The 26,347-nt window shown below is 44.8% G+C and overlaps 1 protein-coding gene across 4 annotated transcripts in view; it reads right to left on the bottom strand.

The window, feature by feature from the left end:
* Positions 1 to 25,166, bottom strand: part of LOC121562061 (transient receptor potential cation channel subfamily M member 1-like) — a 57,527-nt gene extending 32,361 nt beyond the window's left edge. For 2 of the 4 annotated variants that reach the window (XM_045214367.1, XM_045214365.1), the window contains exons 1-7: positions 15,240 to 15,386; positions 12,042 to 13,166; positions 10,842 to 11,055; positions 10,059 to 10,183; positions 9,517 to 9,688; positions 7,365 to 7,539; positions 5,233 to 5,356 (exon numbers count right to left, since the gene is read on the bottom strand). In XM_045214367.1, the coding sequence (XP_045070302.1) occupies positions 5,233 to 5,356; positions 7,365 to 7,539; positions 9,517 to 9,688; positions 10,059 to 10,183; positions 10,842 to 11,055; positions 12,042 to 12,266 (1,035 nt within the window). In that variant the 5' untranslated portion in view covers positions 12,267 to 13,166; positions 15,240 to 15,386. Of the gene's footprint in view, positions 1 to 5,232; positions 5,731 to 7,327; positions 7,540 to 9,516; positions 9,689 to 10,058; positions 10,184 to 10,841; positions 11,056 to 12,041; positions 13,167 to 15,239; positions 15,387 to 24,886 lie in introns of those variants that run through there. The other 2 variants (XM_045214364.1, XM_045214366.1) reach the window with 2 other exon arrangements.
* Positions 25,167 to 26,347: the final 1,181 nt, after the last annotated feature.

Raw genomic sequence — 26,347 nt, forward strand, 5'->3', positions numbered from 1 at the left:
CGCAATATAGACAGCATCGCTCCCTCATCCGGCGGTCTCTCTCAGCCTGGGAGATGCGTCCAACCTGCATGGGTTCTGGTGGAGCCAGCGAGGATAAAGGTGGAGACTCGGAGCTGGAACCGATAGGAGCTAGGGTGAGCGGTCTATGGTTTTGTTCTCTCTCTCTCAGACGCTGGTCTATGCGTGAAGCCAACTTGATAAGGGACTCGAGGTTGTCCGGTGGTTCCCGAGTGGCCAGTTCATCTTGGATGGTGTCAGAAAGACCCTTCAAAAAACACACTGTGAGCGCCTCGTCGTTCCAGCCACTTGCTGCTGCCACAGTGCGGAACTGGATGGCATAGTCCGTCACGCTGCGCCGACCTTGGCGGAGAGTCAGGAGCTGTTTGGCTGAGTCAGGGCCGTTGGTAGGACCTTGAAACACTCGCTTGAATTCTTCAGCAAAGATAGAGTAGCTGGCACAGCAGGGACTTTGGGCATCCCACACAGCAGTAGCCCAGGCTAGGGCCTTTTCCGACAGCAGGGTGATGATATATGCTATCTTGGACCGGTCGGTGGGAAACGACGATGGTTGCAGCTCAAAGGAGAGAGAACATTGGGTGAAAAACCCCTTACAAACACTCGGATCCCCTGAGAACCGTTGGGGAGGCGGCAGACGAGGTTCAGCCAGGGGATTAACTGCCAGGGGCCCTTGAATCGGATGAACTGGAGCAGAAGCGGTTGCCGGGGAAAGTCGATCCGAAATCTGCTTTATGGAAGTCAGCATCTCTGACAGAAGTTGAGAATGTCTAGCCATTAAGGCCTCTTGCTGAACCAGAGCAGCTTCGTGGCGTTGGACAGTCCCCTCATGGTGGGACATCATGGAAAAAAGATCCTGGGTACTGGCTGCCTCTGGGTTCATAATAATGGCTCAGTGTTTCTGTCACGACCCGGTGCGAGAAACAGTCACTAATAATTGTCAGAACCCAGAAGATGAGGCAGACACAGCTGTACTAGAGATGGTGGTTTAATAAAAGAACAAAATCTTCAGGCAAAGAAACTAAATCCACAATGTCCAAAAATAAAGCCAAGAGGCACAAAGAGGAAAACCTCAAAAAAACAAAAGAAACTCCACAAAGTGGTAAAAAACAGCAGGGAAAAACAAACCTCAAAAGACTACTCAAACAAAACACAAGAACTAAACCAGAGAACCTCTGGAAAATCCCACCAGAGAAATATCTATATAAAACAAGGCTTGGGCTGGGGCTGGGTGCTAACTTACAAACACTGAGCAAGGAACTGAGGAACACACAGGGTATAAATACTAACAAGGGAATGACCTACAGGTGCAAACAATAATTAGAGCAAGAAAAACAAAAGGTACAAAAAAGGTGCAATGGGGACATCTAGTGACCAAAACCCGAACAGTCATGGCCAAAACCTGACATTAATGATAGCGAATGTGTTTTGAGGACATATGGCACATCTCTTCGGGCATTTCTTCTATGTTAAATTAAGGAGTGGGCCTTTAATGGTATTACTGGGGAGCGTGTTTACAACTCATGTTGGGGAGACAGTCAGCAGTGTGTGTGTGTGTGTGTGTGTGTGTGTGTGTGTGCATGAGCATGTGAATGTTAAGTAAAGTCAGCAGCCTCTCATTGTGAATTGTGTCTCTGAATAACAGGAAGTTTCCTTATAAACCAGGGACACGCCCTGCAGTGCATATAAACACTATATATACAGCAGTAATGTGGACACCCCTTCAAATGAGTGGATTCGGATATTTCAGCCACACCCGTTGCTGACAGGTGTATAAAAATCGAGCACACAGCCATGCAGTCTCCATAGACAAACATTGGCAGTAGAATGGCCTTACTGAAGAGCTCAGTGACCTTCAACGTGGCACCGTCATAGGATGCCACCTTTCCAAAAAGTCAGTTCGTCAAATTTATAATATAATAATATTATAATAATAATAATAAATAATTAAATAATTAATCATTAGTAATAATTAATAATTAAAATGTCTGCCCTGCTAGAGCTGCCCCGGTCAACTGTAAGTGCTGTTATTGTGAAGTGGAAATGTCTAGGAGCAACAACGGCTCAGCCGCGAAGTGGTAGGCCACACAAGATCACAGAACGGAACCACCGAGTGCTGAAGCGCGTGGAGCGTAAAAATCTTCTGCCCTCGGTTGCAACACTCACTACCAAGTTCCAAACTGCCTCTGGAAGCAACGTCAACACAATAACTATTTGTCGGGAGCTTCATGAAATGGGTTTCCATGGCCGAGCAGCCGCACACAAGCCTAAGATCACCATGCGCAATGCCTAGCTGAAGTGATGTAAAGCTCGCCGCCATTGGACTCTGGAGCAGTGGAAACGCGTTCTATGGAGTGATGAATCACGCTTCACCATCTGGCATTCCAACGGACGAATCTGGGTTCGGCAGATGCCAGGAGAACGCTACCTGCCCGAATGCATAGTGTCAACTGTAAAGTTTGGTGGAGGAGGAATAATGGTCTGGGGCTGTTTTTCATGGTTCGGGCTAGGCCCCTTAGTTCCAGTGAAGGGAAATCTTAACGCTACAGCATACAATGACATTCTAGAAGATTTTGTGCTTCCAACTTTGTGGCAACAGTTTGGGAAGGCCCTTTCCTGTTTCAGCATGACAATGCCCCCGTGCATGAAGCGAAGTCCATACAGAAATGGTTTGTTGAGATCGGTGTGGAAGAACTTGACTGGCCAGCACAAAGCCCTGACCTCAACCCCATCGAACACCTTTGGGATGAATTGGACCGCCGACTGCGAGCCAGGCCTCATCGGCCAAAATCAGTACTCGACCTCACTAATGCTCTTGTGGCTGAATGGAAGCAAGTCCCCGCAGCAATGTTCCAACATCTAGTGGAAAGCCTTCCCAGAAGAGTGGAGGCTGTTATAGCAGCAAAGGGGGGGACCAACTCCATGTTAATGCCCATGATTTTGGAATGAGATGTTCGACAAGCAGGTGTCCACATACTTTTGGTCATGTAGTGTACCAAGCCCTTTAGAGTTAACAACAGGCACTGTCTTTATAAACCATGGGACACCCTGCAGAACATAACAAGCACTTCAGGGTTAACAACCTCCTAATAAGATGACAGTATCATCCTTGTTGTTGCTCAGACCATCCCAAATGCAATAAGACTGCAGGCCTGTCACATGCCAGCAAGGAATGCACTGCTAATAACACAATTATGTCTGTTGAAACTTTTCAGAACTGAACCAATCCAAAGATTCACTGATAATGAGCTACGTGTTGCAGCTCCATGGCTGGCCCCTCGTGATAGCTCCACCACCAGGCCCTCGTGATAGCTCCACCAAAAGGCCCTCGTGATAGCTCCACCACCAGGCCCTCAGGATAGCTCCACCACCAGGCCCTCAGGATAGCTCCACCACCAGGCCCTCGTGATAGCTCCACCACCAGGCCCTCGTGATAGCTCCACCACCAGGCCCTCGTGATAGCTCCACCACCAGGCCCTCAGGATAGCTCCACCACTAGGCCCTCGGAATAGCTCCACCACCAGGCCCTCGGGATAGCTCCACCACCAGGCCCTCAGGATAGCTACATGACCAGGCCCTCGTGGTTACAATTCTCTGTTTGTAGTGTAACAATCTGAACCATCCATCTCCATGACATCTAGCTGTATCTGCCTTATGAAACAGACTAACTTCCCATGCATCCCCCAGTCTAGATATGAATCTATATACTGTCAGTATAGGGCGGCAGGTAGCTTAGTGGGTAAGAGCGTTGTGCCAGTAACCGAAAGGTCGCTGGTTCTAATCCCCGAGCCGACTAGGTGAAAAATCTGTCGATGTGCCCTTAAGCAAGGCACTTAACCCTAATTGCTCCTGTAAGTCGCTCTGGATAAGAGCGTCTGCTAAATGACTAAAATGTAAATGTCATTCAGACTGTTATATACACTGTAATGGACTGTCATTCAGACTGTTATATACTGTAATGTAATGGACTGTCATTCAGTCTCAGGGATAGATTGATTAATGAAAGGGGCCTAGTCTACAGTATGAATGTTAACCGATGTAGCGTTAGGTAGGCAGGGACTTGTGGCTGGCTGGCTTCCAGCTGTTGGCTAATACTAGTGCAGATGATTCAGACATAGTGGTGGGCAGAACAATGGCCAATCCCCTTTCAGCTGTCAGCATTATTCTATGTGCCAATACCTGGCTAGATACTGCTGTCATACATCAACAGGATGTTAGGATGGGAGGTCAGATACATCGTTAGGATGGGAGGTCAGATATATCAACAGGATGGGAGGTCAGATACATCAACAGGATGGGAGGTCAGATACATCAACAGGATGTTAGGATGGGAGGTCAGATACATCAACAGGATGTTAGGATGGGAGGTCAGATACATCGTTAGGATGGGAGGTCAGATACATCAACAGGATGTTAGGATGGGAGGTCAGATACAGGATGTTAGGATGGGAGGTCAGATACATCAACAGGATGGGAGGTCAGATACATCAACAGGATGTTAGGATGGGAGGTCAGATACATCACCAGGATGTTAGGATGGGAGGTCAGATACATCAACAGGATGTTAGGATGGGAGGTCAGATACAGGATGTTAGGATGGGAGGTCAGATACATCAACAGGATGGGAGGTCAGATACATCAACAGGATGTTAGGATGGGAGGGATGAGGGTGGTGTAGTTGAAGAAGATGTGAGACAGGGATGAGGGTGGTGTAGTTGAAGAAGATGTGAGACAGGGATGAGGGTGGTGTAGTTCATGTTATCGTTGTTTATGAGGACATATTCTTCAACTATAGTTTATGGGGACACTCTTCAATGATGATGGATATTGGATGTGTTTACTTATTTAATGTACAGGGTCAAATGATTGGACACATGACACATGAATGAAAATGCAGGACGACACAAATGATTGGGACAGTTTTATTGATGCATCAAATAACATAAAACAATACAATTATTCAAATGTCACTTTACTTTCATCACAAATTATCATCTTTAATGTTGAATACATTTGAATACATTAGGTTTTACTTACGTGGTAAAGTGTTTCTAACATGTAAGCAAGGCTTAGAAAATTACATTTTAACCACCAAATTGTCTAGATACTAAAACCGTCACTTGTGACGCCTGCAATGTATTGGGAGGCATTCTAAGTGTTATGCTAATGCGGTATACGGGGAACATAGCCTGAATAATAAATGTCTTCCCTACTCACCAGAGATCGTTTCTTCATGCATTCCATCACCATGAGGAAGATCTGCTGGGCCTGACCGCGGTTGTAGTTGAACGTCTTCTGTATGGTGACCAGGAGCTGGTCCTTCACGTTATCGCTCACCAACCTGAGGGGAGACAGACAGACAGTATAAAACCACCTCTACCAGTCTACTCTTCAGGGTTGGAAAATGCTCTAAACTTTATTTCTTTTCTATTTACAAACTGTGCCTCTGAAGTCTTCCATTCGAAGGTATTTTTTGATGTGCTTTAGCTTGGAGTTCACACTTAGTGTTATCCAATTGGTTCCATTGTACCGGTAAACTAAATCGAGCACAGATCAAGTATGTGAAAGTATTTGACCATAGTCTGTTTCTGCTAGTGTGGATATTAGAACACAGACCTGTTCTAGTACTTTTTCTCACCCAGTCCTATATACTGTATGTATCTGACATGTATTTGACATATATCTGACATATATTTGATATGTTTCAAACATATACAGTGGGGAAAAAAAGTATTTAGTCAGCCACCAATTGTGCAAGTTCTCCCACTTAAAAAGATGAGAGAGGCCTGTAATTTTCATCATAGGTACACGTCAACTATGACAGACAAATTGAGAAAAAAAAATCCAGAAAATCCCATTGTAGGATTTTTAATGAATTTATTTGCAAATTATGGTGGAAAATAAGTATTTGGTCACCTACAAACAAGCAAGATTTCTGGCTCTCACAGACCTGTAACTTCTTCTTTAAGAGGCTCCTCTGTCCTCCACTCGTTACCTGTATTAATGGCACCTGTTTGAACTTGTTATCAGTATAAAAGACACCTGTCCACAACCTCAAACAGTCACACTCCAAACTTCACAATGGCCAAGACCAAAGAGCTGTCAAAGGACACCAAAAACAGAATTGTAGACCTGCACCAGGCTGGGAAGACTGAATCTGCAATAGGTAAGCAGCTTGGTTTGAAGAAATCAACTGTGGGAGCAATTATTAGGAAATGGAAGACATACAAGACCACTGATAATCTCCCTCGATCTGGGGCTCCACGCAAGATCTCACCCCGTGGGGTCAAAATGATCACAAGAACGGTGAGCAAAAATCCCAGAACCACACGGGGGGGACCTAGTGAATGACCTGCAGAGAGCTGGGACCAAAGTAACAAAGCCAACCATCAGTAACACACTACGCCGCCAGGGGACTCAAATCCTGCAGTGCGAGACGTGTCCCCCTGCTTAAGCCAGTACATGTCCAGGCCCGTCTGAAGTGCATTTGGATGATCCAGAAGAGGATTGGGAGAATGTCATATGGTCAGATGAAACCAAAATATAACTTTTTGGTAAAAACTCAACTCGTCATGTTTGGAGGACAAAGAATGCTGAGTTGCATCCAAAGAACACCATACCTACTGTGAAGCATGGGGTTGGAAACATCATGCTTTGGGGCTGTTTTTCTGCAAAGGGACCAGGACGACTGATCCGTGTAAAGGAAAGAATGAATGGGGCCATGTATCGTGAGATTTTGAGTGAAACCCTCCTTCCATCAGCAAGGGCATTGAAGATGAAACGTGGCTGGGTCTTTCAGCATGACAATGATCCCAAACACACCGCCCGGGCAACGAAGGAGTGGCTTCGTAAGAAGCATTTCAAGGTCCTGGAGTGGCCTAGCCAGTCTCCAGATCTCAACCCCATAGAAAATCTTTGGAGGGAGTTGAAAGTCTGTGTTGCCCAGCGACAGCCCCAAAACATCACTGCTCTAGAGGAGATCTGTATGGAGGAATGGGCCAAAATACCAGCAACAGTGTGTGAAAACCTTGTGAAGACTTACAGAAAACGTTTGACCTGTGTCATTGCCAACAAAGGGTATATAACAAAGTATTGAGAAACTTTTGTTATTGACCAAATACTTATTTTCCACCATCATATGCTAATAAATTCATTAAAAATCCTACAATGTGATTTTCTGGATTTTTTTTTCTCATTTTGTCTGTCATAGTTGACGTGTACCTATGATGAAAATTACAGGCCTCGCTCATCTTTTTAAGTGGGAGAACTTGCACAATTGGTGGCTGACTAAATACTTTTTTTCCCCACTGTAATTTTTTACATGTATTTGACCCAGGTCTGTTTCTCACCCGTCGTCCTCGGAGTATCTGTGTGCGAAGGAGATGATGTCAGAGGCCCTTCCACTGCCATCACAGACCACCACCGGGACAGGGGGGTCCTCCCTCAGGCTCTCCAGGACTATGGAGATGACGTTGGGACCCCCCTCCAGGATCAGACAGACCAGAGGTACCCCCTGGCCCAGACCTGGTAGAGACAGACACAACAACATGACCCCTGACCCCCTGACCTGGCAGAGACAGACACAACAACATGACCCCCTGACCTGTCAGAGACTGACACAACAACATGACCCCTGACCCCTGACCTGGCAGAGACAGACACAACAACATGACCCCTGACCCCTGACCTGGCAGAGACAGACACAACAACATGACCCCTGACCTGGCAGAGACAGACACAACAACATGTTAGATGACGATAAAGACCAACAAATAGCAGCAAACCTTTTTGTTTGTTTTTGTTTTTTAAATGGCAATAAACTTGAACCTTGAATACTTTCAAAATGCCTACTAATTCGTTGCTATTCATGTTGGTAGGCCTCAGACACAGCAGTGCTGCCTGCAGCTAGCATGTGGGCCTCACAGTATTAATGTCAGTGTAGTTGAAGACAGAGGTGACAGCTGAGCATCCCTTTGCTGTCCCTGCCTTATCATGAGCTCCAGGCATAGGATGACAAAGGGAAACCCACAGGTCACAGATATCAGCTGCTCCTCAGGGTACAGCGGGGCAGGACAGGCTCTCTCTCTCTGACCCACAGGTCACAGATATCAGCTGCACCTCAGGGTACAGCAGGGCAGGACAGGCTCTCTCTCTCTGACCCACAGGTCACAGAGATCAGCTGCTCCTCGGGGTACAGCGGGGCAGGACAGGCTCTCTCTCTCTGACCCACAGGTCACAGAGATCAGCTGCTCCTCAGAGTACAGCAGGGCAGGACAGGCTCTCTCTCTCTGACCCACAGGTCACAGATATCAGCTGCTCCTCAGGGTACAGCGGGGCAGGACAGGCTCTCTCTCTCTCTCTCTCTCTGACCCACAGGTCACAGAGATCAGCTGCTCCTCAGGGTACAGCAGGGCAGGACAGGCTCTCTCTCTCTGACCCACAGGTCACAGATATCAGCTGCTCCTCGGGGTACAGCGGGGCAGGACAGGCTCTCTCTCTCTGACCCACAGGTCACAGAGATCAGCTGCTCCTCAGGGTACAGCAGGGCAGGACAGGCTCTCTCTCTCTGACCCACAGGTCACAGATATCAGCTGCTCCTCAGGGTACAGCAGGGCAGGACAGGCTCTCTCTCTCTGACCCACAGGTCACAGATATCAGCTGCTCCTCAGGGTACAGCAGGGCAGGACAGGCTCTCTCTCTCTGACCCACAGGTCACAGATATCAGCTGCTCCTCAGGGTACAGCAGGGCAGGACAGGCTCTCTCTCTCTGACCCACAGGTCACAGATATCAGCTGCTCCTCAGGGTACAGCAGGGCAGGACAGGCTCTCTCTCTCTGACCCACAGGTCACAGAGATCAGCTGCTCCTCAGGGTACAGCAGGGCAGGACAGGCTCTCTCTCTCTGACCCACAGGTCACAGATATCAGCTGCTCCTCAGGGTACAGCAGGGCAGGACAGGCTCTCTCTCTCTGACCCACAGGTCACAGATATCAGCTGCTCCTCAGAGTACAGCAGGGCAGGACAGGCTCTCTCTCTCTGACCCACAGGTCACAGAGATCAGCTGCTCCTCAGGGTACAGCAGGGCAGGACAGGCTCTCTCTCTCTGACCCACAGGTCACAGATATCAGCTGCTCCTCAGAGTACAGCAGGGCAGGACAGGCTCTCTCTCTCTCTCTGACCCACAGGTCACAGAGATCAGCTGCACCTCAGGGTACAGCAGGGCAGGACAGGCTCTCTCTCTCTCTCTCTCTGAACAACACACCTGAAGAAGCCTGCGCTATGACAACATGAGGGTGTATGCTGTATCTAAGACACTAACACCGTGTACAGTTCCAACATTAGCATTCACATTAGATGGTCATGGTCAATAAGAAATTGTTCTCGCCCGAGACCCGAAGGCTTGTGTTAGTTAGCTCCCTGAGCGAATGCCTTGGGCTTTAGCTCAGCGGGCTTCCACTGCCTCGTGTCGCACAGACGATCCCCCCCGATCTGTCAGACTTACGTGTGTTGATCTTCTGCAGGGAGATGTGTTTCTCCAGCTGACGGCGGAGGCGAACCTCTGCTCCGTACTTTCCGTGGGTCCCGTTATCTGCCAGGATGAAGTGGGAGTGGCTGTTGTTGAGGACAGACAGCTTGGACATGGGGTTGGACATGGTCTGGTATGGACGAGTCACCTGGGAGGGAGACATATCATAACACATGTTAACATGTTACAGTACAGTCCTCTGGGTGGAGGTGAGGAGTCGAGTCGAGTCGAGTTGAGGAGTCGAGTTGAGTTGAGTTGAGGAGTCGAGTTGAGTCGAGTTGAGTTGAGGAGTTGAGGAGTTGAGTCGAGTTGAGGAGTTGAGTCGAGTTGAGTTGAGGAGTCGAGTCGAGTTGAGGAGTTGAGTCGAGTCGAGTTGAATTGAGGAGTTGAGTTGAGTTGAGGAGTTGAGTCGAGTCGAGGAGTTGAGTCGAGTTGAGTTGAGGAGTCGAGTCGAGTTGAGGAGTTCAGTTCAGTTGAATTGAATTTAAATGAACAAGGTGCAGTTCTCTGTGACTTACATCTCTTCCTATCAGATCCTCCCTGTTCTCCACGATGCCCCATGGAGCGATCCCGATGGCACATACTTTCCCTCTGGACTTGGAGGAGTGGTCCTTCAACGCATCTCCAACATGCCGGATCACTCCTAGGATACACATGGAGCCCGTTTAGCACCAATAAGGGACGTGGACTCCATTCAGACATTTAGTAGAATGGATTTGGACTTGGACTCAGACTTGAACACTAGGGACTTGGACTCAGACTTGAACACTAGGGACTTGGACTCAGACTTGAACACTAGGGACTTGGACTCAGACTTGAACACTAGGTACTTGGTACTCAGACTTGAACACTAGGGACTTGGACTCAGACTTGAACACTAGGGACTTGGACTCAGACTTGAACACTAGGGACTTGGACTCAGACTTGAACACTAGGGACTTGGACTCAGACTTGAACACTAGGGACTTGGTACTCAGACTTGAACACTAGGGACTTGGACTCAGACTTGAACACTAGGGACTTGGTACTCAGACTTGAACACTAGGGACTTGGACTCAGACTTGAACACTAGGGACTTGGACTCAGACTTGAACACTAGGGACTTGGACTCAGACTTGAACACTAGGGACTTGGTACTCAGACTTGAACACTAGGGACTTGGACTCAGACTTGAACACTAGGGACTTGGTACTCGACTTGGACTCAAGATTTAGGGACTTGCCTACATTAATGTTGTTTTCTAGATACCACAGTGACCATTTCAGTGAATGTAACACATTGTTAACAACTACAGTACGTACCAGTGCTGACTCCACCAGTGAGTATCCATGCTCCGGTGGTGACTGCAGCCTGGATCAGACCCTTTCCAAACACCTGTTTTAGTTTGGGCAGCAGGTCAAAGTTCTGCAGCCCCCCGTGGACAGAGATGAGCAGGGTGGGGAGATCCAGCTGCCAGTCTTTCACCATCATGTGGAGCAGGTTGTCTGGCTTGGAGTCGTACGCCACACGGATGTACTGAGGGGGAGAGATGGAGAGAGAGAGAGATGGGAGAGAGAGAGAGAGAGAGAGAGAGAGAGAGAGAGAGAGAGAGAGAGAGAGATGGAGGAGAGAGAGAGAGAGAGAGAGAGAGAGAGAGAGAGAGAGAGAGAGAGAGAGAGAGAGAAGATATTTAATAGAAACGCCACATGGATGTACTGTAGGGGAGAGATGAAGAGAGGGAACAAACAAACAGTCTAGAGACATAGATGATGGTGGCATGGTTCATGTCTTCATGGTTCATGTCTTCATGTCTTCATGTCTTCATGTCTTCATGTCTTCATGGTTCATGTCTTCATGGTTCATGTCTTCATGTCTTCATGTCTTCATGGTTCATGTCTTCATGGTTCATGTCTTCATGTCTTCATGTCTTCATGGTTTATGTCTTCATGTCTTCATGTCTTCATGTCTTCATGTCTTCATGGTTCATGTCTTCATGGTTCATGTCTTCATGTCTTCATGTCTTCATGGTTCATGTCTTCATGTCTTCATGTCTTCATGGTTCATGTCTTCATGTCTTCATGTCTTCATGTCTTCATGTCTTCATGTCTTCATGTCTTCATGGTTCATGTCTTCATGTCTTCATGGTTCATGTTTTCATGTCTTCATGGTTCATGTTTTCACGTCTTCATGGTTCATGGGTTCATGTCTTCAAGGTTCATGTCTTCACGTCTTCATGGTTCATGTCTTCATGGTTTATGAGGACATATTTTATTTAAACTATTGTTTATGTTGAGGAGAGATGAGGGAGAGAAGGAATGATTGAGGAGGAGAGGAAAAGGAGAGAGAGAAGGAATGATTGAGGAGGAGAGGAAAAGGAGAGAGAGAAGGAATGATTGAGGAGGAGAGGAAAAGGAGAGAGACAAGGAATGATTGAGGAGGAGAGGAAAAGGAGAGAGAGAAGGAATGATTGAGGAGGAGAGGAAAAGGAGAGAGAGAGAGAGAGAAAGAGAATGTTGCGTAACCATGGCCTTGTTGACATGTCCTCCTCCCTGGAGCTCCATGATGCCGTATGCGTCTGTGGGCGTGGCCTGTGTGTGTTTAAGCACGGACCAGCGTTCCTTGGGCGCTGCCACCTGCGCGATCTGACCTGCCTCTTCCGCCGCCCTGGTGGTCGCTCCCGGGATGATAGCCACATGCTGGTTCACTACCTGACCACAACTGCACCTGGAGGTAGAAAGGGAGGACATAGAAGGGGTTATACATGCTTACTGCGGGCGTTATAATGCATTATAACCACTTCATAATGCTTTCTACATGTTGGTTTATAAAGTGTTAATAGAAGCGTGCCGTGACGGAATGTTGAAAGACAAAAAACAGACAAATCATGTAAATAGCTATGAAAGATGGCTAGAATTGCTTTCACAACGCAGCATCGAGCTACTTCACCGCGGTACTAACAGCTGTTAGCTGTTGTGTGCTGTCCAATTTCAGTTGCATCTCTGTTTGCTCAGAGCTAGCTGAGGGGGGCTGTCACGTTAAGCCACAAAAATCACCACCATTGTAAGGGATTTGGGCCACGTAATAGCCGGTTGTTGTTGATCCAATTTCTTACTGAGAGCGTTTCTGTACGAGTGGAGAATTCATTAAGCCCACGTCCCAAATAGCACCACGTTCCCTTTATAGTGCGCTACTTTTGACCAGAGCCCAATAGGGCAGGGCACTATGTATGGAATAGGGTGCTATTTGGGACGTACACTACGTTATCCAGCACTCTAAAAACACAGAGGGTTTTTTTTTAAAACTGGGTCAGTGAAAGCACTCTCTCAGCCTCAACAGATGATCTGGTGCTTAACATGGAAGCATATGAGAGCAGTGAGGAACAAGGAAAGTGGGTTCCGTGAAAACAGTGGCATGAACGGTACCTGTTGGGTTCTGTGAAAACAGTGGCATGAACGGTACCTGTTGGGTTCTGTGAAAACAGTGGCATGAACGGTACCTGTTGGGTTCTGTGAAAACAGTGGCATGAACGGTACCTGTTGGGTTCTGTGAAAACAGTGGCATGAACGGTACCTGTTGGGTTCTTTGCTGGGAAATATTTGGATGCATTCTCTTTTCTGAAACGTCTTCTCAATCCAAGCTTTTTGGGCCTGCAAGAGAGAGGTTCATGGTTTAGACTTCAAATCTCTCAACTCAGATAAATATTAATGTCGTAAAGAAAAGGCCACCATTGGGATCCATCTCAATAATTAAATACTTTAAATAGCTCGGATACATTGAAATAACAACAGTTCTCTCCCTGCCTTCACACTGTGGCTCTGTCCCATGTGACCCCCCTATTCTATTAACAGTGCACTACTTTGGACCGGAGCCCAATGGGTCTAGCTAATTACTGGTAGAATGCTGCTTTCTATTGCAACAGCCAGGCACCAGAACCTCTCTGTTCTTGGTGGAACAAATCCTCTTAACCACCTACAGCGCTGGTCACCTAATCCTGCCTACAGCGCTGGTCACCTAATCCTGCCTACAGCGCTGGTCACCTAATCCTGCCTACAGCGCTGGTCACCTAATCCTGCCTAAATGCTCCAGCAAAGAACAGGGAAGGGCTAAAACCAGGCAGTAAGTGTGTGTGTGTGTGTGTGTGTGTGTGTGTGTGTGTGTGTGAGAGAGAGTGAGTGTTTGTGTGTGTGTGTGTGTGTGTGAGAGAGAGAGAGAGAGTGAGTGAGTGAGTGAGTGAGTGAGTGAGTGAGTGAGTGAGTGTAAGTGTGTGTGTGTGTGTGTGTGTGTGTGTGTGTGTGTGTGTGTGTGTGTGTGTGTGTGTGTGTGTGTGTGTGTGTGTGTGTGTGTGTGTGTGTGTGTGTGTGAGAGAGAGAGTGAGTGAGTGTTTGTGTGTATGTGTGTGTGTGTGCATGCATGCGTGTGTGTGTGTGTGTGTGTGAGAGAGAGAGTGAGTGAGTGTTTGTGTGTATGTGTGTGTGTGTGCATGCATGCGTGTGTGTGTGTGTGTGTGATTTTGTGCTTGTGCATGTGTGCATTCAAGCGTGTATGTGAAGCCAAATAGTCCTAATGACTTTGTGTTGTGATTCCGCCATAGTGATTAACCACTCTGCAGCAGAAGCCATGGGCAGGGGTCCTGTCTACAGCAGAAGCCATGGGCAGGGGTCCTGTCTACAGCAGAAGCCATGGGCAGGGGTCCTGTCTATAGCACAGCACTTTGGGAAATACATTCACTCTGGATAATGGTGGATTAAACCCAAGCCCCAGCAAAGAGTGCATGGGCAGTTTCACGTCTATACTGCACATGACATATAGTTAGTATTTATATTTTCTAAAATGGTAACTAACCTCAACATAGCTTTAGTCAAGCTTTAAAAAATTAAAAAAATTAAATAAAATAAAAAAAAGATTTTTATGTAAAAGTTTATTCTTTGCAAATGGTTAAAAGAGTAAAACAATTGGTAAATATAGGCCTCTTTTATCTGTGGATAATATCGAACTCATCTAGTCAACGACTCGACAGAGTTGAGAGTCACCAGACCACATTCCACAACTCGTGGTTATTATCATCATTACCCTGGTCATCAGTATAGTTAATAAACAACATACTACAACTCAGAGCGGAATCAATTTCAACTGGTTTAAAATCTAGTTTCGACACGTTTCTGGGAAAGAAAGGTGAAAGACAACAAAGAGAACAGTAAACGCTGTAACTAACAGAGAAGAGAGGAAGTTGGCCAAAACTCTGCCATGATAACTCCCAAATGCCCCACACACTGTGTACTGAGTACACTGCAGCTTAGTTAGATTGACCACAGATTGACCAAAGTTTTAGGTTGACCAATGTTTTGATACTAATTTACTTTACAACAATTAAATTATTAACTTTTAATCAGGGTGCCTCCAAAATCAGCATTTTGTTCAGAGATCCCATTCCTCATGTGGAGCTTTTTGGAGGCTAAGAGGCTTTAGAGGTTATTTGTTCATTGGTGGAACTGTCTCTAAATTGCTTTTTTTTCCCGGATCATTTCAACAGATTTCTACTCCATTTCCTCTATATGTTGGTCTCCCTAAATAAGTTGGTGGAACATAAACTCAGTTCCACTCTATGGCACCTCAAACTAATCCCTGCCTAGAAGAAATGAACAAAGTTGACCATAAACAGTTTCTACACCAAAGAAAGATTCAGTTTCCTTGATAAATCAGATAAATCAAGAACCACTTACCCTCAGTTGAAGAGCAACCAGTAGAAACTTCAAGAGGAGCACAAGAGCAACTCAACACTCTTAACACCCAACTACTAGTTGAGAAGACTCAAGAACTCAAAGAACTGAAGAACTCAAAGAACTGAAGAACTCAAAGAACTCAAGAACTCAAAGAACTGAAGAACTCAAAGAACTCAAGAACTCAAAGAACTGAAGAACTCAAAGAACTCAAGAACTCAAAGAACTCAAGAACTCTAAGAACTGAAGAACTGAAGAACTCAAAGAACTGAAGAACTGAAGAACTCTAAGAACTCTCAAGAACTCTAAGAACTCTCAAGAAACTTCCCAGCGGCCCATCTCAGCGCCGGCTCTCTAGCTGCTCTCACCCGGGTCCTCCTAGCCCCTACTGAAGCCCAGCAGATATGAAACGACATGACTTTATGAAGCGGGGCTCATATGATGAGCATGTGAGCCGGCTCTTTGTTCAAGCCTTGGTCTCATGACTTCAGTTCAAGGTAATCCTTTTGGGAGTCCCATGACCCGTCTCGCTCCCTGTTCCCCTCCTTGCTCACAGGGCATTTTCATCCTGGGCTGGAATGAGAACCAGAAAGAACCAACACCCCCCCCTCTCTCCTTCCTCACTAATCTCTCTAACTCTCACTCTGCTAGACAATGTTCTTCTCTCCAACTCTCTCCTGGTGTTGCAATCCACAGTAATAATGTAAATGGTCGCAGAGACGAATGAAGGAAAGAGAAAGAAAGAGGAAGTTCTAAAAACCAGAAAAACATATTTAAAAAGTTGTGTTACAAAATGAACGTTTTATTGTGGAGTATGTGTCACACCCCCTACTGCTCTGTTTGAAATCTATTTGCATAATTGAGAGAATTGGACACATTGGATGGATGTTGTTGAAAGGGGTCTTGTTGAAGAATGACAGAGCGCTATCTGCAGCCAGGCATGGTCACCCGTTGATGACTGTAACATGTATTGGAACGTATATTTTATTTTAGCAGCTTCGTTATGGTTGGACTTTTGGAGGAACTTCTTTGTTATGGTCCAACTTTTGCCAAAGGATGTCTGGCTAAAGCCTGTTGTCTTGGTGAAACAGAGAGACAAAGAATCAGAGGGGGAAAAACGTTGTTCAGAGGACATTCATTGTACCCTGTTAACCTTCAAATGATAAGAATCAAAAGTTTGAACAGAGGGCATGGACTTCTGGGGTTCTGACTCACTTAAACTTAGGTTACTAACATGAATTTAACAAGGAAAAGTGTGCATGTTTTGAGTTTGTGACAGAAACGAGGTTGAAAATATCTTATTTTAAAAGACAAAAGGTTGCTGATCAAACATTGTGGTAAAAAACAAAGGATGTCTTTCATACCACCCAGAGTAGACTGGCGAGGGTTGTGTTTTGAAAACACGTGCACCTCGCCCTGCTGCACAGCTCCCTGGGTAAAATCACCGACCTATCACACGCTCTTAGAAAAAAAAAGGTGCTATCTAGAACCTAAAAGGTTTCTTCAGCCGTCCCCATAGGAGAACCCTTTGAATAACCCTTTTTGATTCCAGATAGAACCCTTTTGGGTTTTATGTAGAACCCTTTCCACAGAGGGTTCTACGCGGAACCAAAAATGGTTATCCAATGGGGACAGCTGAAGAACCCTTTTTTCCTAACATTTACATTTTTTGTCATTTAGCAGACGCTCTTATCCAGAGCAACTTACAGTTAGTGAGTGCATACATTTTTCATACTGGCCCCCCCCGTGGGGGAACGAACCCACAACACTGGCGTTGCAAGCGCCATGCTCTACCAGCTGAGCTACAGGGGACAGGCTTACCTAAACCCTTCATCCACACCATTTAAAAATGGAAACCCCCCATGAGAAATGTATAACTGTGTTACTACGAACCTCTGTGAGCAGTGAACAACAAGCCTGGAAGAATAAGGCCTTAGTGCAACACATGGGGAATAGGGTGCTGTTTGGGATGCATCCTTAGATACTTTACAATCAGATTAGGGTAAGCAAATTAACATGACTAGCCTCTAGACCCAAAACAATAAACCGTATGTGTTTGGGGGACAAACAAATATTGTATTCAGTATTTTAGTGGAATGACTATTTGAAAACAAAAGACAATTGTACAGTGTGTGATTAAACTAAAATAGGATCTGGTCCTTAAGGGATTTAGACTTAGAGAACAGATTATTAGCGCTTTGGTTAAAGCTATTTGTTTCCTCTTGATAATGAACAGTTTTCTAAATCACGTTGAGGGGATTTCTACATCACATTACGTTATCAAAGCAGTCATTGTGAAGTGATGATGACATGTGAGTGACCAGACACGCACACACACACACACACACACAGACACACACACACACACACAGACACAGACACACACACACACACACACACACACACAAGGCAGTCTGAACGTCACAATACATCAGTGATAATGAGGATCAGATCAAAGACCAATAGAAGCAGACATTGGTGATGGAAATAGCAAGCGGCATGGTGAGCTGAGGTATGGCGTAGTGGACGTCCCTAACAGCACCTTAGTCCCTTTACAGTGCACTGAGTTTGACCAAAAGGCCCCCTTGGGAATTTACTTGTTTGGTTTAAGTGGAACGCACAACATCAACAGCCATTATATAGCTCCTTAAATATCCCTACATTTACATTTGAGTCATTTAGCAGACACTCTTTAGCGACATACTGGAGCAATTAGGGTTAAGTGCCTTGCTCAAGGACAGATTTTTTTTTTTAACCTAGTCAGCTCGGGGATTCGAACCAGCGACCTTTCGGTTACTGGCCCAACGCTCTTAATCGCTAGGCTACCTGCCACCCCAAATGCATTATGTTGGAAGTAATTCAATATAGTGTATTAGCTGGAACCTCAAACACGTTGAAGACGTAACTAACTGGTAGCATCTGCACACATTGTCCTCAGTCAGCGGACGCTTCCCATATGGGGCCCTGGTGAAAATGTGTGCACTATATAGGGAGTAGGGTTCCATTTGGAAGCAGCCAGTGATTTCACAGCTGTGTCTGCGGGTGCTGTTAGCAGAGCCAGATGAAACGCCTGGTTGTGTTCTACTGGTCTCTGGGTAAAGCAGCGAGGCGTCACATGAGGCCGACATGCTGTTGATTAGCCCTGAATGATGTCAGGTGGTCTCACAGACTCAGCGGCTGAGAGAGGAAGGAATGCCGAGGTGGCTGATGGGATATTTTAGGGGTGGGGGGGTTGCTTTTTAACAATGGTTTTAAAAATTGATAAACGTAGGAGACTTATTTTATACTCATAAGTCAAATCTAAAATGTTTAACTAATAAAACTCTGACACACACACACACTCTCTCATATAATCCTTATATGGTAAATAACAAGTTCAGTTTGTAATAAGATAATAAACTGACTTCCTTTTGAGACAGAGAAATAAAGGGGAAGAATGAGAGAGAGAGAGAGAGAGAGAGAGAGAGAGAGAGAGAGAGAGAGAGAGAGAGAGAGAGAGAGAGAGAGAGAGAGAGAGAGAGAGAGAGAGAGAGAGAGAGAGAGAGAGAGAGAGAGAGAGAGAGAGAGAGAGAGAGAAATGCTGTTTTACAGTCTTGTGCTAAAAAGTCACATGGTAACAAGTGATCCCTATTACAACGAACTCAACACTATACTAAAAAGGCCCATTCCTGAACAGTTGGGGGCCTCTGACTACCGATTATGGGATTGTTTTCAGGTCAGTAACTATGGTATCTGAGTACAGTCAAGCAGTGATTGTTTACCATTAGAAATGATGGTGAAATCCCCCCCAAACGTGCACGATTATGTTTCATGGGCTTTACCAGGGCTCAGGGGCCAGCAGGCGATCCACAGAGCCCGAAACATAGCCAGTTATTGACACACAGGCAATGCTCTCAGAACCCTCCCGTTGTGGCCACTGTGTTGAACCAACTTTTATTTTATTTTTTATATTTTTGGGATCATTTGTGAGAAGGAGGCAGAAAGTCTCACTGTCTCCTTCTCACAAATGATCCAAAAAATATATATATAAAAAAAATAAAAGTTGGTTCAACACAGTGGCGGGTCATTTTGACCCAAGGACAACGGGAGGGTTTTAATCAATTCATATGATACTCTGCCTTTGCTTATCACCCAAAAGTGTATGAATTACCAGAGAGCTATTTTGGACTTTTCAATCTTTTTCAAAACAGTGACTGAACTAATAATAAACAACTGACATTAAAGATTAAAATAGCCTTTTGCTGTTGAATTGGTACAATACAATCTGAAACCATTTTGATGCCTTAAAAAGGGGTCAAATTAGATTGTTTTCATACCCAACCTACTCCACATTTTTAAAGTGAAAGAAAGTTATAGAAAATTGTCAAAATTAAGAAAGAAATGTATAAATGGAAATATCATAATTGGATAACTCTCCAACCCCAGGGTTAATTCTGGGTGGAAGCACCTTTGGTAGCCATTACAGCTGTAAATCATTTTCATTAAGATTCTACCAACTTTGGAATCATTGGAAGGGACTGAGGAGTTTGTCAGGCACAAAATAAAAATGAAAGGAGCAAAGCTCAGGTCAAAGGTTAGAGGAAACCCCGCCTCAGTCTTCTGAAAACCTAACCCTAGAATAGAGTTTTTATTTTTCAGTGAGACAGTTACACAAATGTTAATGCCAAAGACGAACCAGAACGGCTTTCCAAGAGGTGCCGAGTGTTCCGTGATCTAGTCTCAGTCATTTGTACATTTCTTTATTGAAAATGTAGTCATTTGTTACATTTGACTGTGTAAAACCTAGCAGTACTACTAATTTCTCTGAGAGTGAGGTGGAAATATAGCATTTTGCTAAAAAAAAAAAACATGATTATCTGTCTCTCTGAAAATGAAACCATGAAGTGATAGATTTTAAACAAATACATGTCTGTCATTGAACAACCCCATGCCATGATTAGATAGTGAAAAAACACACCAATCATTTATTTAAACAATAAAAGCTAATTTACCAACATTTCTGAAAATGGATATATAGCGTTTTGGAATTAAACTCTTCATATGTATATATACACAGTATATTTATTATACTTAATGTTTATGTTCTTTCTTTGTAATTCCAGTCTCATGCAATGACCTGAACAGATTGTTCACCTCTCAGTCAACTTGTTATACATGTGAATAGGGTTGGGTAGTAACGGATTACATGTTACAAGGATGAGGTAATCCGATTACATCCACGTCATTTAGCAGACGCTCTTATCCAGAGCGATTTATAGTTAATGAGTGCATACGTTTTTTCATACTGGCCCCACTTGGGAAACGAACCCACAACCCTGGCGTTGCAAGCGCCATGCTCTACCAACTGCGCTACAGGGGACTATATTACAAAAATATGATACAGTTACATTTCTAAATAACAGCAGATTACGTTTAGGATTACTTTATCTAATATCAATAAGAACATTTGTGAGCATTGCCGTCATTTCGGCCTCTCACATGATGTCACAGATTCTATTGTCCTGCTGATCGCCCATCAACGGCGGACGGCTTCTTTTGGATTCCAATTGATTGAATAAAAAGGGTAAGGCTGCCAAACCATTTACACCAGGCCCACTGGTCAAACAGACAGCCGTCTGGACTCCGTAAAGATGCTGCTTGCTCCTTTGTAGCATAGTAATAGTGCATTTTCACTCTGTGTCTGACTAGTGGGAGAAAGAAAACGCTTTCTGATTGCGCAACATTTCACGTCGGCCACTCACGTTGGCCGTTCACGGTGAACGCATAGGTTCATACATAACATGGACTGTTAGCTAGCCCTGTCAATTACACAGCAAACTATCAGCAATAATTAGGCTATATTTAGAGTTGTTCAACTAACCACATCCTTAGGTGATGAATCAGTCCCACAGTAATTATCTCATGTGATATTTTAGTGCCACCAAAAAGATGCAGGCAAATTATTCTCTATATTGGAAGAAAAAAAAACGGACAAACCCAAAATTCATGACAATCACTTAAGGTTGCACATCAAAGTATCTTGAATCATGCATTCCTGATTGGATATGGTAATTAGTTTAAACAATTATTTTCTTGAATCATACCATTTTTTGTAGTCTAGTAATGAAGCACTTTGAATGGGTTTAGATAATGGGAAAGATGATTCTATTTTCTATTGTCTGACCCTGCAGCTGGGAGTTCTGCTAGTTGCTGTATATATATGTTCTGTTGTATTTTAGACTTTATGTTTTGTTTTACCCCATATGTAACTCTGTGTTGTTGTTTTTATCGCACTGCTTTGCTTTATCTTGGCCAGGTCGCAGTTGTAAATGAGAACTTGTTCTCAACTGGCTTCTTACCTGGTTAAATAAAGGTTAAAAAATAAAAAAAAATAAAAAAAATAAACAACAACAACATTTTAGAGTGACCAAATCATAGGCTTGTGCCCCAACTGAAAACGAATGGAGCCCTGTACATGGTCTCCCACATAGAATATAGACAATGTGAGTTATAAGATTTCTACGCTTTCACACTTGTCCCCAACATTGAAAATGTCATGTTAATTAATGAAATAATTAATTGCATGTAAAACTATTTTAAAACGTTTTAAAATATGCCTGGGTGTTAAAACTTAAAGTAATCCAACAGTAATAGGATTACGTTACTCATTTTGAGTATTCCAAATGATTACTTTACTTATTACTTTTAAAAAAATTTTTATGTAACTGTAATCAGTAATGAATTATATTTTCCAAGTAATCCGCCAAACACTGCATGTGAATATAGTCTGTATGTCTATAGGCCTGACCTAATGTCTCTCTGCAGACAAAACCACAGTGTATTGGGTTTTATAGTCCTGAAGTGTACAGTGTATTGGGTTTTATAGTCCTGAAGTGTACAGTGTATTGGGTTTTATAGTCCTGAAGTGTACAGTGTATTGGGTTTTATAGTCCTGAAGTGTACAGTGTATTGGGTTTTATAGTCCTGAAGTGTACAGTGTATTGGGTTTTATAGTCCTGAAGTGTACAGTGTATTGGGTTTTATAGTCCTGAAGTGTACAGTGTATTGGGTTTTATAGTCCTGAAGTGTACAGTGTATTGGGTTTTATAGTCCTGAAGTGTACAGTGTATTGGGTTTTATAGTCCTGAAGTGTACAGTGTATTGGGTTTTATAGTCCTGAAGTGTACAGTGTATTGGGTTTTATAGTCCTGAAGTGTACAGTGTATTGGGTTTTATAGTCCTGAAGTGTACAGTGTATTGGGTTTTATAGTCCTGAAGTGTACAGTGTATTGGGTTTTATAGTCCTGAAGTGTACAGTGTATTGGGTTTTATAGTCCTGAAGTGTACAGTGTATTGGGTTTTATAGTCCTGAAGTGTACAGTGTATTGGGTTTTATAGTCCTGAAGTGTACAGTGTATTGGGTTTTATAGTCCTGAAGTGTACAGTGTATTGGGTTTTATAGTCCTGAAGTGTACAGTGTATTGGGTTTTATAGTCCTGAAGTGTACAGTGTATTGGGTTTTATAGTCCTGAAGTGTACAGTGTATTGGGTTTTAATCACATGAGAGCAGAATTGCTGCCTGTCGGGGGTTAAAGCTAGTTGCTGCCTGTCGGGGGTTAAAGCTAGTTGCTGCCTGTCGGGGGGTTAAAGCTAGTTGCTGCCTGTCGGGGGTTAAAGCTAGTTGCTGCCTGCTGGGGGTTAAAGCTAGTTGCTGCCTGCTGGGGGTTAAAGCTAGTTGCTGCCTGCTGGGGGTTAAAGCTAGTTGCTGCCTGTCGGGGGTTAAAGCTAGTTGCTGCCTGCTGGGGGTTAAAGCTAGTTGCTGCCTGCTGGGGGTTAAAGCTAGTTGCTGCCTGCTGGGGGTTAAAGCTAGTTGCTGCCTGCTGGGGGTTAAAGCTAGTTGCTGCCTGTCGGGGGTTAAAGCTAGTTGCTGCCTGCTGGGGGGTTAAAGCTAGTTGCTGCCTGCTGGGGGGTTAAAGCTAGTTGCTGCCTGCTGGGGATTAAAGCTAGTTGCTGCCTGTCGGGGGTTAAAGCTAGTTGCTGCCTGCTGGGGGTTAAAGCTAGTTGCTGCCTGCTGGGGGGTTAAAGCTAGTTGCTGCCTGCTGGGGGTTAAAGCTAGTTGCTGCCTGTCGGGGGGTTAAAGCTAGTTGCTGCCTGCTGGGGGTTAAAGCTAGTTGCTGCCTGCTGGGGGTTAAAGCTAGTTGCTGCCTGCTGGGGGTTAAAGCTAGTTGCTGCCTGCTGGGGGTTAAAGCTAGTTGCTGCCTGCTGGGGGTTAAAGCTAGTTGCTGCCTGTCGGGGGTTAAAGCTAGTTGCTGCCTGCTGGGGGTTAAAGCTAGTTGCTGCCTGCTGGGGGTTAAAGCTAGTTGCTGCCTGCTGGGGGTTAAAGCTAGTTGCCAGGGGCTTTACGGAGCCATTCTCACAAATTAAATGCTCAAATCACATCATGATGGTCCATTGACTCCGTATCACTGGGAGTACTGCTATAATGAGTTAGCTGCAGAATAGATGTAGCTTACACACCCCACTGGCTTCAGCATGCCGTTGTAGAAAGACAACAGTTCTGTATCTGATAAATGCCAAATGGCAAGTGGAAAAGTAAATGTAATTCTACTGACGTTTAGTAGAAGGCATCCATTGTAGACATTCTGTATGGTCACACTCTCTGTAGCGAACTAGGGGTGATCACCATTAGGGGGATCTCACAGGGGGTTCTCTCCATTTGATCACATTACCAACATTCCTCCCCAGAGCATTCTAGTCCTCCGTGTTTGTTCAAATACTCCAAAGTTATTGATTGCATCTAATTGGACATATTCATTGTATATTGACTGCCTGTGTAGATCTCGTCCATGTTACTGTGTGTGAATATACAATCTCATGCAATGTTTTGTTTAAAAAAATAAATAATCTGTTGGTTGTAATACATTTAATATTGAAATTTAAAAATATACTGTTTGTTTACCACTAACACATTATAATTTAACAAATAAAAAAAACATAGCATGAGATGCCTATTTACATACTGTGTAAAAATGTTAACAATTTTCACATTTATTCTATAAAATAAAGTACAAAGCGATGCTTGAGAAAAAGCTAATGCTCAGTTTGAGCCAGGTTAATCACAGAGTAAAGCCTCAGTAACCTCTGGGAACACACTAAACACAGCTGTGTGTCACATTCCCCATTAGTGGTGTTAATCCTTTATATTCTAATGAGGGGAACTTCTTGAAACACCCCTCCAAAGAGGAGAGAGGGGAAACCGTCCCTTTAACAAACCAAAATTAGATATTACTGCACTGTCGGAGCTAGAAGCACAAGCATTTCGCTACACCCGCAATAACATCTGCTAAAACACGTGTATGTGACAAATAACATTTTATTTTATTTTATTTGATAAGCCCTTTGACCTGCAAGTTCAACTCACACAGCCCTCAAAACAACAGACCAATCGATAATCACCTGTTGGTCACTTCAAATACATGACAGAGCCCACTGAAATGTTTAAAACGACATTTATAGGATATAATTTAAATAGACAATGATACACACAAAAGTACTGCCGATATATTGAATTTGGCCGTTAGTGCCCCCTTGGGTGCCTGAACCACCACCTCTACCTGACCACCACCACCACGACCACCACCGTCCTTAGCTAAACCAAGGGAGGCTCTTACCTTCAGAGACCCGGACGTGGTTCTCTTGATGGAGGCCCTTCTGAAGGATCCAGCATTACTACCCCTCTTCTCCATGATGACTGCTCCTGCTGCCTCCTACACCATCACCTATTCTACAGAGCTTCCTCCAGACCATCACCCACTGACAGCACCATCACTACTACTGTTCTAACATTAAGACCCAAGACAGAACTCTAACAGCTGACGGAATCAACCCTCAGAACAACTAGAGTTCCAGTTCTGTTCCAGAACCTCCCTGGTCTCCTCTGTGATCTGCCTCCTCTGTCGTCTCTCTCCTCTGTAATCTGTCTCCTCTGTGATCTGACTCCTCTGTCGTCTCTCTCCTCTGTGATCTGACTCCTCTGTGATCCGACTCCTCTGTGATCTGACTCCTCTGTGATCTGTCTCCTCTGTGATCTGTCTCCTCTGTGATCTGTCTCCTCTGTGATCTGTCTCCTCTGTGATCTGTCTCCTCTGTGATCTGTCTCCTCTGTGATCTGTCTCCTCTGTGATCTGACTCCTCTGTGATCTGACTCCTCTGTGATCTGTCTCCTCTGTGATCTGTCTCCTCTGTGATCTGTCTCCTCTGTGATCTGTCTCCTCTGTGATCTGACTCCTCTGTGATCTGACTCCTCTGTGATCTGTCTCCTCTGTGATCTGTCTCCTCTGTCGTCTCTCTCCTCTGTGATCTGCCTCCTCTGTGATCTGTCTCCTCTGTGATCTGTCTCCTCTGTGATCTGTCTCCTCTGTGATCTGCCTCCTCTGTGATCTGACTCGTCTGTGATCTGTCTCCTCTGTCGTCTCTCTCCTCTGTGATCTGTCTCCTCTGTGATCTGTCTCCTCTGTGATCTCTCTCCTCTGTGATCTATCTCCTCTGTGATCTCTCTCCTCTGTGATCCGACTCCTCTGTGATCTGTCTCCTCTGTGATCCGGCTCCTCTGTGATCTGTCTCCTCTGTGATCCGGCTCCTCTGTGATCTGACTCCTCTGTAATCTGTCTCCTCTGTGATCTGTATCCTCTGTGATCTGTATCCTCTGTGATCTGACTCCTCTGTGATCTCTCTCCTCTGTGATCTGTCTCCTCTGTGATCTGACTCCTCTGTGATCTGTCTCCTCTGTGATCTGTCTCCTCTGTGATCTGTCTCCTCTGTGATCTGTCTCCTCTGTGATCTGACTCCTCTGTGATCTGTCTCCTCTGTGATCTGTCTCCTCTGTGATCGGTCTTCACTGTGCTGTTGTACAGAAAGGAGGGATCTACTGTAGTAGAGATGACAGCTTAACTACACTACCACACTACGTAGACACACAGACCCCCTACCTCTCCTCTCCCTCTCTCTTTCTCTCTATAATCAGGCTTAATGGACTACAGCTCCCGGGGAAGACCAGACCGGCCAATGCAGCAGCTCTTTAATGGATAGATATTTAATAAATGGTGATTGAAGGTAAATCTACTTAAGGACAA

Source organism: Coregonus clupeaformis, unplaced genomic scaffold (assembly GCF_020615455.1).
Source record: "Coregonus clupeaformis isolate EN_2021a unplaced genomic scaffold, ASM2061545v1 scaf0244, whole genome shotgun sequence".
In the NCBI taxonomy this organism is placed as follows: Eukaryota; Metazoa; Chordata; class Actinopteri; order Salmoniformes; family Salmonidae; genus Coregonus; species Coregonus clupeaformis.